This window comes from Ischnura elegans, chromosome 6, assembly GCF_921293095.1.
Source record: "Ischnura elegans chromosome 6, ioIscEleg1.1, whole genome shotgun sequence".
Lineage (NCBI taxonomy): Eukaryota > Metazoa > Arthropoda > Insecta > Odonata > Coenagrionidae > Ischnura > Ischnura elegans.
In genome coordinates, this window is record NC_060251.1 from 27,465,407 (window position 1) to 27,485,070 (window position 19,664).

At 39.2% G+C, this 19,664-nt stretch overlaps 1 protein-coding gene across 6 annotated transcripts in view; it reads left to right on the plus strand.

Moving 5' to 3' along the window:
• The window catches only part of LOC124160228 (serine/threonine-protein phosphatase 2B catalytic subunit 2-like), a 517,396-nt gene that overhangs the window by 55,364 nt on the left and 442,368 nt on the right, over positions 1–19,664 (plus strand). The window contains exon 1 of one of the 6 annotated variants that reach the window (XM_046536038.1): positions 11,193–11,235. The exons of the other annotated variants lie outside the window; for them this stretch is intronic. Coding sequence (XP_046391994.1) covers positions 11,208–11,235 — 28 coding nt within the window. The 5' untranslated portion in view covers positions 11,193–11,207. Of the gene's footprint in view, positions 1–11,192; positions 11,236–19,664 lie in introns of those variants that run through there. 6 annotated transcript variants of the gene reach the window in all.

Below are 19,664 nucleotides of genomic sequence, written 5' to 3' on the forward strand. Positions count from 1 at the left end.
ACGGAAAGGGATGTATCTGTTTGTGTACATGATAAGGTTTGGGAGTACTTACAGGAATGTAGGAATTCTTTTTTCGATATTTGCCCAATTTCGTACCCGTCTTTCAAGTTCTAAGAGCTGAATTGGTATTTAGGCTGATATTGTACGATTTGCCGTCAGCCTATTTATTCCTTCGATGGTGGAGGTGCAACTTATTTTATCACCTTTTACTCTCTCTTATGCCCGCACGTGTTGGTCTTGTTCCATGCGAATACTCCACTTAAATGCCGTCGCGACGGTGGATGAACCGGTTTCCACCGTTCTCTTGGGAAAATATGGGATTCTGATGCGTAAGAGTTGTGAAAATTTTTGTCCAAGAAGCGCAGCCTGTTGAAGTGCATTATCTGTCCTTGTTCGCTGTGTTTTCCCGTTTATTTGTTGCCTCCTATCAGTTTGATCTTAAAATTTGAGTGAGATAAAGGTATTCTCGTCAAGAGGTCTCTCATGCAGCGATTTCTCAATGAAATCACGTTTGGATTTGTGTGTTATCTTCATAAGCTGCTGTTACATGTTTGTGTGACCTGTGAAATTTTATCTTAAGATTAAGGATTTACGCATGCATTCCAAATGACATTGGCGTCGTGTCTGCGTTAATTTCATTCAAGCGTATTGGGTTTCTGATTTTGTCAGTTCTAAACTTAAAAATCAATTATAGCAACCGGAATATTGCCTTATGTTTTGAATATGATAAAGAGGTAATCTGCATATATTTATTATCCCGGAAGCCGTCTCAATAGGCGTGTGGCGGGGGATGCTAGGACACCAGCCGTTAACGCATAAAAGGAATACGCGCGTACCTACTTCCGCCTGGCATTTATTTAAGTGCTATATAGTTCGGGGGAAAACGAATTCCCATTTCTATCCGTTTGGAAAAGCACCCTTCTTAATAAATCGTTTCTGTCGGAACTGGAAATATAGTGAGGCTCTAATGTGATGTTCTCCGTGCCGCTCTGACGGATGTCTATTCTAAATTGCTCATGGACTTAAAGCCTAGCGCGCAGCCCCCGAGTCCTTATTCGCTCCCAGCCTTCTTCTTTTAACATCTGTTTAACGCTTTCATGAAGCCCGCTGCAGTTTTTGACGAATCGCGCAGCTCTCCTTTGCATTTTATTAAATTCACGGGTTGGATATTTCTGCGCCGGTGATGCTCGCTGCACATCCAAGGTGTGGCCGAACGAGCGCGAAATAAAACCTCTCTTTTACTTTTTAATCCGAAAGTCTTCCTACAACACGATTGACGAATCACAGGCCCTTTAGACAGCTCTGCCACAAGTATTTCTTACACCTTTCCACACGAGCCATTTAGTAATTTCGAGAGGATGCATTGATAAATTTAAAAGTAGATTTAGAAGCAAAATCAGCATTCCGCTAATTCTGTTTATTCTCTTTTGTATGTGTATTTATAAGTCTCGTTTATCACCTCCTCCTCCACTCTCCCATTCGCCTCCGTAGAATATATTTATGAAAATTGTAAACAGTAATAGTGCGACGCAAAATGTTGTTCGTTTTTTTTTAATTGCCCAATTTGAGCCTCGCCACCTCTTTGTGGTGCCACAAAAATTTCTGCTTTAGCTTTTTCACTTGTTTTTACTCCGAGGACGGGAGTGAATTTGTGTCTTCCCGAGTCTTTCTCTGAACGTGGCGCAGCATCCATCGAACGTCAAAGGTAAAACGGAGTCATGAGGTTGCCTACAGCATGGGCCCACGTTTGCTGAGTGCCAGTCGCCCGCGAGGCTCAACTTTGTGTCGTGACTCAATCCATTTTTGGTGATACAGGGTGTCCAGTAAACGGGAAAATCGGGAATTGTGCGTGAATTTTTAGTCACTGGAATTATGCACGAATTATTCATGAATTTTAGCTCCAATCGGAAATTTCAAAATCTTTTATTTGAAATTTACTTCATGTAAAATTTTGTCAGTTCAACGCCCATTTTCTGGCCTAATATGTGTTTGTCTTAATATTGAGTGCAGTGTCTTATTAAAATATTTACAGCCGCATCGAAACGAGGCATGTCAGACAAGACAACATAATCGAAATGTCTAGAAACACTCTTGACTCTAGTAAGATTTAAAAAATATGAAGAATAGAATGCCAGGTGACGTCAACATCTACTCATGACGTCGAAGCAGCGTCTTCACTTGCATTGAATAAATTCAAATTTTAAATAGAATATGCGCTAACTAACCTATTACTTTCCCTTTTTAATACATAAATATAATGTCATTTAAAAGTATTGAAGTAGTTTTGGGTGTTCTAAAATTATTATCCATTGCGTAAGTATTCACGTAAGATTAACCTGGAGTTTTGTAAAATTTCCTTGAAAAACCTGGAATTATGCATGAAATTTCATGTTTGACTTTTTTTTTGGCTGGATATCCTTTAGTAGTCAATAATATCAAATGATTTTCTTGGATCGGCTTAGAAACCGGTAAGTTTCTCATTATAGGCACTTTCTTTGGTCTTTTACGTCCAAGTTCACCTCCCTCAGGGCCTGGTGAATGGAGTAGACGGGTATGGAGACCCTCCGTAAATGAGTTACTTTAACTCAAAGGATTTCGATGGAAGAAAACGAAATGAAAACGGTCCCGAAAAAGAAAGTTCGTGGATGAGGCGAAGTTCTTTTGGAGGGTATGTGCGAGGAAGGCTTTCGAGCCATTGTGGTCCCGTTCACGTCTCGTGGACGTGTTTCACCTCGCCTATCCTCCCAAGAAACGTTCGTGACGAATTCTGATGGTGCCCCGTTCATTGTCACGAGAACCCTAGGGATTTAAGGGTCTCCATGGAAAGCTCCTACGAATTCGCTACGGAGAAAGCGACACGCACGCGGAGATAACGGCTAGAATATTCAAGCTATGTTATGCTGTAGTTACGTTATTATTCTCTCTTTCACGGTAGATGCTAATGAGTTTTGAATCGCTAGTAATTTTTGTGAGAATACGATACCTGTGTTTACACGCCATTGCTGTTTTTTAATAATCGGCTAAACGGTTATGATTTACGGTGCATATAGACGGTTGGAGTTGATGAATTACAGGACGAGAGTAACTTAAAAGAAGGTATAAAGTTATTACTGCTGTGTTTTGTGCTCGAAAAAGGTGGTGAGTAACGGACATGAAGTATTTATTTCGCCGATGAACCGAATTTCCATGGAGCCGGTATCTCTACTAAGGGAGAAAATTAGAAAAGTAAAAGGGACGGCCGATTTGACATTATTAGTAAGTTTCACTGGTGGAGGATAAGCGTCAGTTTTAATAAGTCCTAGCGATGGGAGGCCGTTCTTAAAAGTTTTTAATCGTTATATTGAATGTTACGCTATTGGCCCGTACGACTGAATCTTGTTTCTGTGTATTATCAAATGGTAAAATACCAATGGAACATCTAATCTAGGTCCGACAGAAACGGTAAATTAAGAGAGATATTTTGCCAGTCGGATAGGTGTTGGAGTTCGTTTTTCCCCCGAAAATATTAAGGACTTGAATAAAGGCGAGGTGGAGTTTAGTACGAGTTCTTCCTTTTATTTTTTATCTTGTTTTTGATAACGGCTGGTTTCCTAACATCCGCCGCCACACGCTTGTTGAGACGGCTTGCGGGGTAATATTTTGTTGTGAACTAATTCCCGTTCAGGTCCTAATTCTCGCCTTTGGAGTTTTCTTTTGGAGGCAACGTAATATTCAGTGGCGAAGGAGACATCATCTGCGACGGGGAGTCCGTTGGGTCGGATCCCAGGAAATTTCAACCCATTTATTCCAACGGGGGCTGGAGGGATAAATTAGGGTGGTGCGAAGCTTACGCATGAGTACCTCCACAATATTAATGACGGGACAGGCAATTCCGGGCGGAACTCGGAATTTCCTCACTCTAGAGGTGTTCTGACGGAGGGGGGGTGAGGAAGAAGTAACTTAAGAAGTAAAATTCTATTTAGGAATTGGAACAGGCTGTGATTATCAGTAAAACTAATGCTATTATCCATACATATGTACCGCAAACCATTGATTTTTGGTGATTTGATAATAATTTATTTTCGTGGTACATGGGCTTCCTAAGTTTCCTACTGATTTTGTGTTCCATGATGGCTTAAGTGTCCTCAATATCTTATTGTTTTAATGAAGAATTGGTTAAGGCGTTTAGCTTTAAAACTTAAGCACTATTTATCAAATAATAACAAATGTGACCTTATTATTTCACAAATAAAACTATACCAAGCTGCCCAATTAATTTTCTTCATTAAGGAAAACCTTCACACTGTTGGAGGAGGAAGAAAGGGAAAAAGCCGTTGCTACAAAGTTTATTGTATATTAAATCGAATTTTAAAATGAAATTTATGGTGGGAATATGGGCAGGAATGATTGTAACAACGATGGATTCAGTATGGAACTACTTAATTGGTACATAACGTCTCATATTAATGAAACGCAGAACAGAAAGTTTTCCGGTCACGAGAGAGAACGGCAAACATATTCAAACGAAAATCATTGACGAACCCGTTCTTAACTTGCGCAGTTAGAGCTTTTCCTTGCCCGACCGATGCAGCGAAATATTTGTTCTCTAGCCCATCTCTTCATCGTATGCGTGGATGAAAAATCTCCAATGTTCTTCGTGCTCCTAAATGAATTCACGACTTCACTCTCTCCCCAGGGTGCTCTCGTGCACCCTTTTCTCGGAGGCCCCTCTGGGGGCCACCCTCCCTTACCCTGCCACCGCATCCTGCTCCCTTGTTGGACAGGGTCATTACTCCGCGCCCGGGGGCTGGCTGCCTGCCTCCGGGGAAGCGTCTTCGGAGAGTGGCTCAGGGGGTCTCCGCGGAGAGAGAGAGGGCGCTTCCCGCCGAGCTGTGTGGGGGGAACCTCCGACGAAGGGTGTGTGGACGGTCGAGGAAGGTGTTTTCATTAAGCTGATGGCGCGCCGAGCCCCGACGCCCTCTCCCTCCCTCCCTATGTGCTTCCGATAGTCGACACCCCGCACCATCGACTTTTATCCTCTCCGCCCTTTTACTCCGTTTCCTACTCACCCTCGCATCCCGCTTTCTCCTCCTACTTTCAGAGGTCCTTCCCCCAAAGACCAAGCAATGTGATCGTTCAAAAAAATTGTTGTTTTTTCAGATTATTATGTTGGTTAGGAATATATTAACTCTCATCACATTCAGTTTCGTTTGGACGCTGCATCGACTGTGATAATCAAGTGCATTGTGTGTGTGTGTGAAATGTACAGATGACGGACTAAAAGATTCGTTTGGGCATACCTGCCGCCCTCAATGTGCCACGAAAGTACGGTATGGACACGGTGTTGGGTTAGACATTCCAATAGAAGATATATATCTTGATAAAAATGAGTTAGAAACTTTTAACGCAAGTCAAATCACACGGGAAATATTTGCCTGGATTTCATGAGAAGTAAATTTGCTGTTCTTATTAAGTTGTGAGGGGTATATCCTATGTAAGGTATGAAGTAAATCACCACCGGTTAAGGCCACCTTGTTTACAGGACGTTTTAATTCCGCTCGACCAGTCCTGTTACCTGACGTATTAAACTGAAAATTTTAGGATACATTGCCCCTGTAGCCAAGTAGTTGTACCTCAATATGAAAACTATGACTTATAACCAGGACAAACATTTATTACATTTGAAATCCACAAGTATCCGCTATCGTCATCCTCTAAATATCAAGTACATTGTGTGCATGATAAACGAGTGATTTGACGGGAAAAGAGAAAAATATGATCGATTGAGCGGAAGTTGTTTGTTTTCTTATGAAAGTCCTATCTCTGTTCTATGTTAATGGTTTATCTGTATTAAACTTTGAGGAACGTATGTACTCTCAAATTATATGAAAGTGTATGAAATATAATTCTGAAAATACATTATGCCGTTTTATAGATTTTTTTTCTATAAAAGAACAGGATATTATCATTTATTGTTGAATGTTGATGATATTGCCTCTCGCATCTCTCCTCCAATCCCTTAAGGGTCCTCTAAACAGTATTTCACTTCGTTTTCAAGCATGTGACTTGGGTTCACTTCTCGAAATTTTTAATGTGAATTTTCGTGGATGCTTGGTTTTTAATAATGAGGGAGAGAGAAGTTGGTGGTTGCCTGAAAAGGGATGAAAGGTTATAAAGAAGGGTATTGTTCCCCTGCTAGTCGGCAACGGAAGGTAAACTCTGATTATGTATTGTCTGAGAATTTCATAGATCCGTGAGTGGTGAAATGAAGCTTTCTTTTCTATCGGATCGGGAGAGTCGTTCAGCTGTGGAATTGGAAGGCATATGCTAGAATATATGCATGTCCAGGCAAGTAATGAATAGGGCGGTTTTCTATTATTTTTTTATTGCCTAAATGGAAAGATTATTACCCTTGAAGTACGTATTTCACGCTTTTAGATTTTTAAATGACGATATATATTTTTCGCGATAATATGAAAAGTGAAAATTTGCAAGCTCGCGAAAACGCGACGGCTAAGTATGAATGCTGGGAAAATCCCGCGTGACGTCGTTCTGGTTCCCGCTGCCGCAAAGTGAGGTGACCTTGGGGCGAGGATGTGTGCGCTGCTATGATGTAGGCTGCTAGCAGGTAGCGCATGGCTTAAATAAGGAAACTTTCCGAACATAGGCAACATTAATAGGTGATTCTTAAGATGTTTCCAAAAAAAAAAGATGTTTCCCTGAGCACTGTGCCTAATGCATGCGTTGGTAATCTCAGACGATGTAAAACTCCTATCTACTCGTATAGAAAGTAGGTCCCTGTGACGTCACGTTGAGTGGCATCGCATGGGCGCCAATCTGACCTTTTTCAAATGCGGTTAAAATTGACCATTGCCATTTTTCTAAACTGGAATTTCTAAAACCAAATAATTTGTATATTATGAATGTACTAATGGTGGGTAAGGAATCGCAATCAATGCATCTCGTTTTCTTTGATGAAGGAAACTACCCTATTGTGCAAATGTTAGTTTTGTTGAGGAGCTTGCGTGATCTAGGTTTTGCGATGATTTTGGCCAAATTTTTCATGGATTGGAAATGGTAGTACCGCAGTCGCATTGTAGAGGAATCTGAAAGAAGATCTTCTAGCGCTTGCGAGGTCAAGGCGCGCTCTCTGATGGGAGTCGCCGTCTCAGCGTATCTTGAAGATTGACGTGATACACCGAGTGACAGCCTTTTCACTTTCGCCATTCTAGCTGAAATTAGCATCGTTCCAAGATTTTGCCTGCAACAGGTTATCTCAACCCGGAGGGAAAAAATACCCGTCTTATGGGAGTCTCATTAATGCTTGTCACTGAAACGGAAAACCACCTTTCACTTGTTATCCTACGTTCCGCATAATTACAATCTTCGTGATTAAAAGCACTTGATTTATCTCTGGAGCATTTTTCTCCAAACTTATTCGCAACGCAGTTGCATTGTGGAATTATGAGTTGAAATTTTGGGTACTGATCAGAGGGCTTCTGGTTCAAATGAGGTTGAAGTTCGGTTCAAGTCGGGCTGCGAGAGGCGTTCCAAGTACACTAACTGGCTTCATTAAAATTGTGTAACATTCCTAGGTTTGTGGATTGGTCTTGGGTGAGGTTTACCGTCAACTATCCTGAGCAAACTTCGGATTCAATCCCCTAGTTGATGACATGTCTGTCATTTATATTGCTCCATGATATAGAAAACGACCTATTCCTCAATAACACACATGCAGGTGCAAGATGAGTAAATTACTTAAACACTTTTCCATAAATTGTACTTTTGCCCGTAATAGATATTTACCTGACTATCTGAACATGCCCATTATTTATCGTAGCTGTTCATCACGTAGGCATGGTCGCTCCCCGCCACTCAAATATTGAGGCGGCTTGCGGGGTGGTATGTAGATTTAGATTCATTTGGTAATAACTGAAAAATTATTATGTTTAGTTTTAGTGTTTGCGCAGATATGATACCGTACCTGATAACCAGTGGCGGATCCAGAGAGGAACTAGGGAATTTTTAATTTTTTTTTGTTCAGTTGTAGAATATTTACAGGCGGGGAGAGCCCTATTCCCCCTCCTCTTGACCCTATTCTTGATCCGCCGCTGCTGACCATGATGTGTAAGTTGCTTATCCAAATGCTGTCCTTCTGAAGCAGGGGTCTTTAACTTTTTTTAATGCACGGTTCAAAAATCGATTCCACGTCGTCCAGATGGATATAATGCTCTACTTCACTTTGCTACCACATCAATAAGATAAAACATAATTTCGAAGTGCAATAATATTTATTGATTTCATAGTTCAATCAGTCAATGCGATTTTGACATTGTTTATGTTTGACTAGTGTGTCTATACATATTTGTTATACGAGCGTGCTGCGCCCGCTCCCAGCGGGCTTCCCCCGCTCTTTTCAATGCAGGTCCACAGAGGGATAGGAGCGTTTCTAATTTAAAATGTAGAAAAAAAGGCGGGGTCTTATGTAAAAATTTAATTGGAATGTTCATGTATAAATTGAGGTCAGAGGACCTCTTTAAAAACAACATTGGAAGTAATTACACTATCCTCTGTTAAACGCACATGATGACTCATACTTACGTATCAACAGGAGACTTGAATGTGGAATCAGCCGCATTTTGATAAAAGTTATTTAAAGAATGCGAGATATTGTTGCAAATGAACAAATGTATCAGTTTGTGCGCCGTTAACGTCAGGAATATTTACCTTTTTTTGTTTTTTTTTTAAATTATTTAGAAACCAATTTTAGGAAACAATAGCAATATTTAGGAAGTAAGATATGCCGTCGCATGTTCTCTTATAAATTCTGTGCATTTTGGTACCTCATTTGTAGTGTTTGGTTGCGTATAAGTTGAGAAAAAGGTAACTTTACTTTAGAAATAATGTGGAGGATTGTGTGGCGCGATAGAATTTTTATATCCCATAGGGGCCGCATGTGGCCCGGGGACCGCGGGTTGAAGACCCTTGTTCTAAAGCCTTGCGTAGTGGCGTACCCGCGGAAAGTTTTCTAGCTTTCTTTTTGTATTGCTTGCGACTGTCATCTCAAATAGACCAGCTTAGAGAATGAAATTATGGATTTTTTCCGTGATTCATTTCTTTCTGCGGTCTCTTCCTCGGGAATAATTGCACCCCCGTCTTTCCACGCCTCTCAGTTTTTTTTTCATCCGCGCGTGCTTATAATATCGATCACGTACGCCCCCACCCTCTCACTCCCTCCGTATCCACTCTAATATGCAGCGTCGTTTCTCATTATCTGTGCTTCCATTTGTAAGCCACTGTCGTTGTTTCTCATCAATGTTTTTTTTTTCGCTCGCAATGGCTCCTTCTTTTGTCTCGATAGTTTTTTGTCCGCCCGTGTGGATGTTAAGGCGCGGCACGAGTTTAATTGTTGCCACCTTCTGCGAGGGTGGGCTCTTCGGAACGCTGCTCGTCGTTCGCTTAATTGCATGGCACAGGCGAACGCCTGTGAGCCTACCTGCTCGCTATTGTGTATTCCCTTATGAATAATATAGACAAGAAAAAAATTTTGACTTAATTTTTTGGGCTTATGTTAAAAAATAAATATATGAAATCGAGTTCTTGCAGAGATAGGTTATTTTTAAAGTATTTTACCAGCCAGGTTAGGCTTACATGGAGCATTTTGCCGATCTTCCCTCCCAGCTTGGGTTTCTCTCATAATTCACAATATAGAGCTCCCTTTCATCCTATCTTAAAGTCCTATTCACTTCCTTCCCCGCCTTCGCCCCGCATTCTTGGCGAATCTTCCCTCTGATAGTGTTTTCAGTATTCCCTTCCCCACTCTACTCGTTTCATCCAAACCTTCTGTCTTCTCTGTATCTCATCTGGAACCTGCTTCTCCTGCTTGTTCAGCACTTCGTAATTCCTCCTCATCTCCGTCCACTTCTCCTCCTCCAAGTAGTGGCTAGAGTGCACAAAACATTTAAAACGTCTACTTAAAAAATTTTTTTCTGTTACGATTTTAGTAAGTTACGAGATACGGCTGTAAGCACGTTTAATTCTTGTTAAAATGTTTTGGAAGCTTAAGATGTTTTATTGACCCTAATATGTTGTATTGTCTTTCTATGGTACGTTTTTGACGCGCTGTAGTCAATATTAACGAATAATAAATTTAGTCTTGCTTTAATCTCCCTCTGAATACTTGATTACCTGTTTTGGTTATTTTGTATATGCTGTCGCAGGTATTTGGCCTGTGCTCCTTCGCATTTTAATGCAAGGAGAGCACCTACTCATTTAAGAAAATAATAAGTGGACAAGAGGTAATGCTTAAATTTTCGAAAATACTCGATTTGCAAAAAAATTACCTAAATTTTAAAAGTTTCCGGTGACTCGGGGTCTTTATACTCCTATGCGTGGTGGGTGGAGAGTGGAAATTGTGACAGTGGATGAAGGGAAGGCAGAACACGATATAGATTAAACGTGTACTACTATGTACCTTATGTGATAGAAGAAATAATAATAATAGGTCGTAATTCCAAGTTGAAGAAGAAAATTCGCCATGGGAATGGTAATGGAGGTGATTTATGTGATTTTCGTTTTGTGTGTCATGAAGACCTTACTAAATCGAATTCTACTGGTTGAGTTATATTATCTTTTTTATCACTCGCTTATGATTAAATGTGGTCATTGATGTATCCGCGCCGTATTGAGTTGCACCATATGGCTTGTAGTGTCGGGTGGGAAATGATTTATTTCTCTCGTAGGAGTTGTTATCTTAAGCCCAGTGTAATACTTGTTCCAGGCGAAATCTAAAACTAACGATCATTTTATGTTATCAAGCGCTTTCAGTAGCACATGGATGATTTCCCAGTTCGGTACTGAAGTTTTGGTCTAGAAGTTAAGTTTTTCTCCTTTTCATTTTGTTTATACTTCAGATTGTAAAATTGAAAATTTCGACGAAAATGCTGGTTTTTTTGTGTTGAGACAGTATAATGATTTCTACATAGCCTATGTCCCAGTGATAACCGTGACAGCGATAGCCTAATTAACGTTTAATGGTCATGTTTTCATCGATTGCAACCACATACATTAATGTGTATTTAATGCTAATGAATCAGCAAAATGTTCCCAGTGGTTTTGGATTTCCCTTGTGTAATGTGCTTCATATTTTTACTTCAAAGGAAAAATGAATGGTTTTCCTAATTGTATATTCTTTCTTTTTTTAGGTAAGTGACCATTTTCCTTCGGCTATGGCTGTTTGTGTTGGAATTGACAGTGGTGAGTTTAATCCTTGCATTTGCCATTTGGATAAGCTCTCATGTTATTACATTGAAATTTAATTATGATGTGTGTGCGCGATTTCATTATCCTAAAGTTTAAATATGGTTTGGTTTTAAATTTTGACGGAAGCAGTTTCAGTCAGTTTTGGAATTTTATATTTAAAGGCACTAAATCTAATTGTGTATTGATTGAAATATGGAGGGCCTTACTTAGCAAACTAGTGTGCATCGTACTCAAGTGTAGGTTATTATTATCACAGTGTTCTACCGATTAAGGTAGGTTTCCATGGAGTATTCAAGAAGTGTACTGCGAGCTTCCCTTTCCTTCCAGCACTGCCTTCTTTAATTCACTGTAACGCCTACTCCCTTTCAATCTATCTAAAAATCCTATTCTTTTCCTTCCCCTCCCTCGTTTCCCTAACATTCTACCCTCTAACACCATTTTCAATATCCTCTCCCTGCTAAGCACTAACTCCATCCATACCTTGTCTCTTCCGTATCTCATTTAAAAGCTGCCTCTCCTCACCCACCATGTCCAGCACTTCGTCATGCCTTTTCCTCTCCGTCCATTTCACCCTCTCCATTCTTCTCCATACCCACATCTCGAATGCCTCCAATCTTCTCTCCTCTTCTTTCCTCAGTTTCCACGTTTCCGCACCGTAGAGCGCTACACTCCAGATCAAAAGTGTAGGATAGTCGTAACAATTATCAACACTCACAGTGTGAGGGAAATACATCGTCCTCATCTTAAGTTGACTATCCTAAGATTGGTTTGACACATATCTCTGTTCTCCTATTAGCTAAGCCTTCTCTTTTACATCTTTGATACTTGTCCTTCAATACTAATTTGAATTACCTTCCTTTGCCAGCAATAGTCTGTGTCTGATTATAATGCCTCATGATGTGACCTTTTCAGTTATTCCGTCTTCTTCATGGAGTTATAATACATCCTACAATCTTAAATTGTGCATTAAATTTAAGATAACTCACATTTATTTGGTGTATTTCGTAGTAAGCATAGATTTTTAATGTGACTTTTCATGAAAATAAAGATGAATGAAGTTCCCTTATTGTCACATTTACTCTTGTTTTGTCCTCACGGTTTTTATCTGGACTATGATGAAAAAGGCTATTAAAATAACGGATTGTGGTCACAGTAAAATTAAAGTGAATCCTCGGAATCGTAAGGGTTAGTAATTTTTGTTTTGCAAATTTTTAATGTAGCTTCGGTTGTTGAGGGCGAGGAAGTTCAATTAATCCAAATCGGTACACAGACAACTGGTAAAAGCGCAACATTTTTAATTCATGTACACCCTTACTACCCTTTGATTTCAAATTCTCTTGGAGCTAGAAAATTAACATTCCTACGTAAGTTATAATCATGCTCGGTTCCAGAAGTTGCTAGAAAACAACCACTTCGAAAAAAAATAACTTTAAAGTTTTATAAACAAACAAGTACCTTAATGGCGATAACTTAAGACTAACAAATAGGGGGTGAGACGGCTAAAAACGATTTTTATTGGCAATTGTTCTAATTAACTGTTTTCGAAGTACCACTGCAGGATTCAATGTCGTTTTGTGGGCCCCACCCCAGCATATCACACCGTAACTTAACTGAGTGCCAACCAAAGCGTTGTAAAATATTACTTGAAAATAGTTAGGGCACTTATGTCGAATAAATTAAAGCTGCGATACATAATATCGTAAGAATCTTACTAAATCATTTACATGATGATACCATTTCAAGTATTTATGATATGTTACTCCTAAATATTTAATTCTGCTGACCTGCTTAATTATTAGGCAACTAAAGTTCTGCTTTAGGCAGTCTATATTATGGTAATATAATTTAAGATTGACTGCATAACAGTTGCTAGGATCAAAAAACATAAATTTGGTTTTTTCACTTACTTCAAGCCTATTGTAATCAAACCACTTACGTATGAAGTACAAGTCATTTTGAACGTCATTTTCAATGCTTATTTGGTCGTAACCACTGTAACTTAGGCGACATCGTCAGCAAAAGCTGTTAAAAGATCATTAAATTTAAAATTACACAAATCATTTATATACATTAGGAATAATATTGGTACTAGTACAGAACCCTGAGGTACAATAGTGTCCACTATTTTAAATTCACTATACTTTAGGCCCACTCTAACACACTGAGTACGTTCAGACAAATAGGATTTAAACCAATTTGATGTTACACCACGGATACCAGCATCATGCATCTTTTGTAATAAAATGCCGTGGTCCAGCGTATCAAAGGCCATCTTTATACCAATAAATAATTCTCCAGTACATGTATTTGCATTTATTTCGTTCTATATATTAGTCATAAATTTTGTCAAGGCATCTTCAGTTCCCATATTGCGTCTTAACCCGTACTGATTAACTCTAAAATAGTTGCCCGAATTAAGAAAGGTAAGCTGCCGGTGCTTAACAAGCTTTTCCAAAACTTTTGACATGGTTGAAAGCATTGAGAAAGGCCGATAGTTTTTAATAATATTGGCACGAAGGATTGTGCAAAACTCAGAATAATTTCAAAGGAAGTGTAATATTCACTTATTAAGTTCAGCCCGGTGCAAAATTTAGAATTTCGTCGTTTTTAAATTAATATTTTGCGTTTAGCATCTGTAACAATGAATTTTTATTAGTTATTTAAAGATAAACGGTCGTTGTTTCATTTCTTTCCCGTTTATCTGATTTTTTAAGCGGAATGAAAAATGTGTGAATTATATATGTACTTCTTTTACCTACGCTCCCATTCTCGTTTTTCTCTTGCTTTTAGAAGCAAATAGTTTCGCTACGAGTCAAATACGTGAACACTTTGCTAATGGTTAGGTACAACTAAGGTAACCATTGCGGTTGATATTTTTTTTTTAAAGTGGGACTTGAGTGAGGATTATTTACTCAGGAACTTGGCAAAAAGATGATTTTTCTCTATTTCCGTGTTGGCCAAGGCCCAGAAGTTAAGCCAAGCGAGCATTTTTGTATTCCGTCAAAAGCAGTTACTCTCATTTTTACGGCGACATTTTGGAGCGAAATATAATTCCCGTACCTATTTCAGGCCATATCACATTCTTGCAAATTACTATCTGACCGATATTGGTCATGTCACTTATTACCAGTGTTATCTGTTGATGAATGTTGGTGTTCTTACTCATTTTTTCTTATGAGGACAAAAGAAAATTGAAAAAAATCTGAAAAAATCATAAAGTAATGGACCTTATAGTTTTAGGGTACCACTACCATCTAAGCAGTCCTGGGTACCAAAGAGCTTGGTACGCCACTGCCCTGTACTAGTGTTGCTATCAACGCTATAATAAGCGTGTATTTTTTAATGTCCGCATGCATGCAATTCCTTTTTATTAACTGTATAACGTAAAATCGTAGCCAGAAAAAAATCGGGAAGGCGATCTAATGGGATGAGAATGCATTTCAGGTGGGATTAATTCGGCGGGAGATGTACGTAGTACTTAATCTGTTAAATGTTTCGGGGAGATTTGTACCGCTTGAAAATCCTATGCTTGCCCTACCCTCGCTAGCTAAAACACTATAATATCTTATTGTCCGATTTCCTCCCGTTGAAAGATGTTAATTGAAATTATAAACCGTGTCGATGTTGGTGTCGTTCTAATGGTCGTTTTCGCCATCTGACCAGTAATTTGGCTCTATAGGTATTCATCCGTATCCGTATTCAGTCGCTGATAAGGAAGATGTATTTTGGAAATGGTTGCGTTTTTTTCCTCCTTCCATCTTGCCTTTTTTCTCATGTCGCCGTACTGAAATTTTTTTAGTATGGGTTTGAGCTTTAATCATTTTATTTACTATCTGCTCTGAGACCATGTCAATTGAAGAGCTTCAACTCGTGTGGTTACTCAATCGTAATGAGTGCCGATTTGAGATGACACCAGTTATTTTTCTTGGAAACAGAGAGGAAACCAAATGATTGATTCTCCGTCTTTTGAACGTGCTGTGGATGTGGTGTCGTTTCTTTTTTAGGCTTTAACTTGATCGAAGAATGTTACAAGGAAGCACGAAAATGAGTCCGGGTTCTTTTTTTTTTCCTCCTCCTGTTTTCGGATTCAATGTCGATTGACGTGCGATGCGTTTTCATCGATATTATCGTCGACGATAAGGGCAATTCGTATGGGGCTAAGATTCCAACTAATCCTTTGATAACGTGGGCAAACAGTGAGATTTTTATATTCGTGCTGATAAACGTTATCATCAGTCTTATGTCTTCGATTGCTTATGTTTTGATTTCTATGGGGCTTATTCATCCTTCATGCAACTGATAAGCGTAAAAAAAAAATGTTTACGATTTTTACCTTTGTTGAGGATCGATATGTTGTCGTTTAGCTGTAAGGAAACGCGGTGACAGGAGAATGGAACCTTCGGCTGTCTATCGAATTTTCCGGGGTTCGTATCCTGGTGAAAGACTTTACTCATGACCAAAACAAAAATTCTTTAGTTTTAGGGTGGCCCCAATAAAGGAGCAGGTCCGATTAACAGAATTTGACTAATGGTCGTTCCTGTAGATTAGTATGGGGTGAGATTAACCCTCGCCTATCCAAACCAAGCTTCGGATTGAAGCACTGAATGAGTGATTGAGATGTATATACATATAATGTAGTTGTGTGTTGAGTCTCCATTCGGCCGTGAGATATTTATGTATGGGTCATTTCACCAAAATTAAACAAACGGTTTTCACTTGGGGTTTCAGATTTTGATCGTAATTTCGTTATGGGCCTGTATTATCCCCTTGCTAAATACCCCGATGCCGTTATCCGAAAGTAACTTGTAAAATTAATGCGCTATTTCAATTATTTCCATTTTTTCCAGAGACAAAGTCCCTTTTGTCATAGAATTCCTAATAACTCTTCCTAAATTATTATCGTAGAACAATGATATTTGTCTAATTTAAAAATAGTCTCCCGTTCGGCGCTTTGGTACTCCATTAAATTATATGTATGTAAACTACAGACTTAAGTATAAGGCTCTGTATGTACCGATTTTTACGTGACGTATGTATATGACCTATACTTTTTTTCACTTATCGGTTTTGCGGCATTTTGTTTTGGGTGAATGTTCTCGATTACATAAATATTAATCGAAATCTTAGGCCATTAGTCACAAATGTGTTTTGAATTACTTGTACCAGTCTTCGTGTTTAAAACAATGAATAGGCGTCCATTCGAGAATAATGATAGTTAGTTGCATTTCCACGTCTTTTTCTTCGGTATTTTTTGGCATAATTTCCTATTTTAACTTTCTCTGGTTGTTGCTATAAAAGCATATTTCGTATTTTTCCCTGCTGGTATCATAACGAATAAATGTTCCAAGTATAATGCTTGAAATATCTTCAAAGTTCTGTCCCAAAGGTGATTCCTTAGGGCACAAGTGAGAGGGCGTAATATATGGAAAATTTTAGTTCTGTTGGCCTATTTATAATAATATATATATTTTATTCCACATTATGGCACATGAAATTATAGCAGCTTACTTAAGCATTAGTTTTTACAAGGTGGAATATAGGCACCCCTGTGGTAAGGACCAGTGTTGGGGTTATTTTTATGATGCTTTTCATTTATGATTTTGCCTTTCCGTAAATATGGTATGTGCCTTTAATAATTCTTTTAACAATAACAACAGCGATTATTTCAGGAAAATCGTAGTAAATCTCAACCAAGATTTGAATATGCACGTCGTTATCTTGAATACCCGCTATCTTTTGGGCTGCTTTGTTTTCATGTTTCGTCCGACTTCCTTTGACAATATTCTCCCTTTATAAGTCACGCTGTGCTGCTGTCCCGTGCTGTAGATATATTCGGTTAGTAATGCCATGCATTAGTATCTTGAAAAAAAATATTTTATCCGGTAAACCCGTCCGTGGAAGACTTGCGGTTGGTTCCTCGCGGATAACGAAATCTCTTGCGGCACAATGTGATTTCCTGTTTTTTCTCGGAGCGTCACCTATGACTCTCATTTTGAATGTGATCTTCAGGATCAAATTATATAGGCTTTGTCCATTAAAATACAGAACGTATTCATTTTCACGGCAATATGTTACAAGGCCATTTCTCATGGGCTTGCTTTGGATTTTTCACGTGGATTCCAAGAGCACCAATGGTTCTCCACCCCTATAAATAGTCTCTTCTATAAAGGTCACGTCTAAATGTATATAAAATAAAAATTCCTTCTATTTTTCTCCAATGCGACGTGCCACAAGAAAGCGTGAGAAGTAGCAATCTATAATTTAGAAAATACTGCTTTTTCCGGTTTCTGATATTGGGTTTTTAGGATATAAGTGTACAATTAATGGTAAATGGTTTGGATTTCAATGATACTTTTACGCCGCCTGTAGATCGGAGGAGTGTGCCTTGATACCCACCTTAGACTCACATATGCTTATCAAGTATTTCTCAAATTATATGTTTTAACTTACAATTAGTAAAAATATACGAAAAATATCTGATTGGCAAAGTACCCTTCGTTTGAAATCACTGACTGACTTGGAGAGAGCCACGAAATACTGGAACGATCTGCCTATTCATAATATTCAGATATCAGTACGTGTTCTCCGAGCCAATTATTAATTTATCCATTTGTTTTTTTTTCTTTCAAATCTTCGTAAACAAAAAGCCGACGTCCTACCTTCTACTCCAGTATCTCGTCAGAAGTCAGTGAACAATTCGTTCTAATTCGAGACAATTGCCCGTCATGACGTCTCTTGAGCGTTGATTTAATGAGCATTTGAGGACGATTATCGACCCATTAGACTCAGAGCCAAGCCTGCTTCTTCACAGCCGGGTCCTGGTTTTACCGCCGCTACTTGAATTTTGAATAAACTTTGAATGATTCTCCTTCCATTCTAAAAAAACTCCAATTTGTTTCAGGATTCCTATCGTTTTATTCTAATCCATGTTGTTAAGCGCCATCTCTAAGTCAATAAACGTAACGAACGTGGCCTAACTATTCCCCATTCCATTCTCTCTGAGCAGTCTAAGGGCCAATATTGCTTCCCTTGTGCCTCTGACTTTTCTGAATCCGAATAGGTCCTCATTCAGCTACTCTTCTGCTCTTCGTACTATTCTTCCGTAGGTGATCCTTGTCAGTATCTTCGATTGTTGCGTTGTCAGGTCCTAAAATGGTTACAATTCTCTTAACAGTTTGATTATTTCCGTTGCATCTTTATAGACTTCTTCTACTTCTTCGTCTTTATTAACTGATCATTTACTTATATGTTCTTTGATATACTTTAGATCTGGAGATCCATTGGATCAGCTAGATATTGATACATTTACGTATTCCCAGTATTTATAAATAGGTGTGGTATATCATCAGGATTATACAGTTTGTTCAACAGTCGTAGTTATAGTTTATTTGCGGGTTCAATTTGGATCGCTCATGGCGTCAGCGACGCAAGTGGCGAATATTAAGTCCATTTTAATGCGCGGTGGATGACAACCATTGTTGACAGCAAACCAAGTAATTGTCTGGAGAAACCTGTAGTATAATATTCACGGTCGCCCACATTCTATGTTCATGGTTCATTTTCTCCGTACCGGCCCGGCGTCGCTGCGGGGTAGCTCGGCTGCCGTAGACATATTTCGGCTGCTCGTTTCTCCTTTATGCGAGTGTTAAGGTTTGAGCTCGATTCATTCCTGCCTCTTTGGCATGCTCAAAAGGGATGTAATTGCTTTGACCCATTCGAAAACCGTTATTCACGTACGCAAACTTTCGGCTTCTCTTCTTTTGTTTCTTTTATTTTTCATCCCGCCGCTCTGGTTCGGTCGGATCGGTTGAGCTCGTATTGGCGCACCGTGTTTGTCCCGTCCCGTGATATTCCATTATAGATCCTCCGCTGATCTCATACCTTCCTCTGCCCTCTTTTATGAAACCCGCCGTGTTGTTGGAAACCGGTTGGGCTCTTCCGTGGTGGACGGGAGTGCAAAGTGCGGGCCTGTTGGGAAGAAGTGTAGGCGGCCCGTGGATGCGTTGTACATCAACATACTACCCCGGAAGCCGCCTAAATTTGAGGGTGGCGGCACGTGTTGGGCACCAAACAGTGCCGTTAACCTGTCAATATGCAAAAAAATGAAGATGTGGTATGCAAGGAGATTTGACGTCGGCCAAGCAGTTATGAAAGTTCTTCATTGTTTAAGTGAAAAACTAGTTCGTATACCCATCTGGTTGGCTAAAAATCACTCATTTTATCGTTTTGGTCGACCCTGTAAATATACATACCTTCCCATTAATCGTGTATCAAATTTCATCTCTAATTTTAGGCATTTAAATAGGTTTGCGATTTTAAAATCTAGTGCGAGTTTTCTTTGTGAAATACTGATATGATAGATGGAACACAACAAAGTTTACTTTATATTTTGCGATTTTAATTAAATCTGTTACACTCATTAG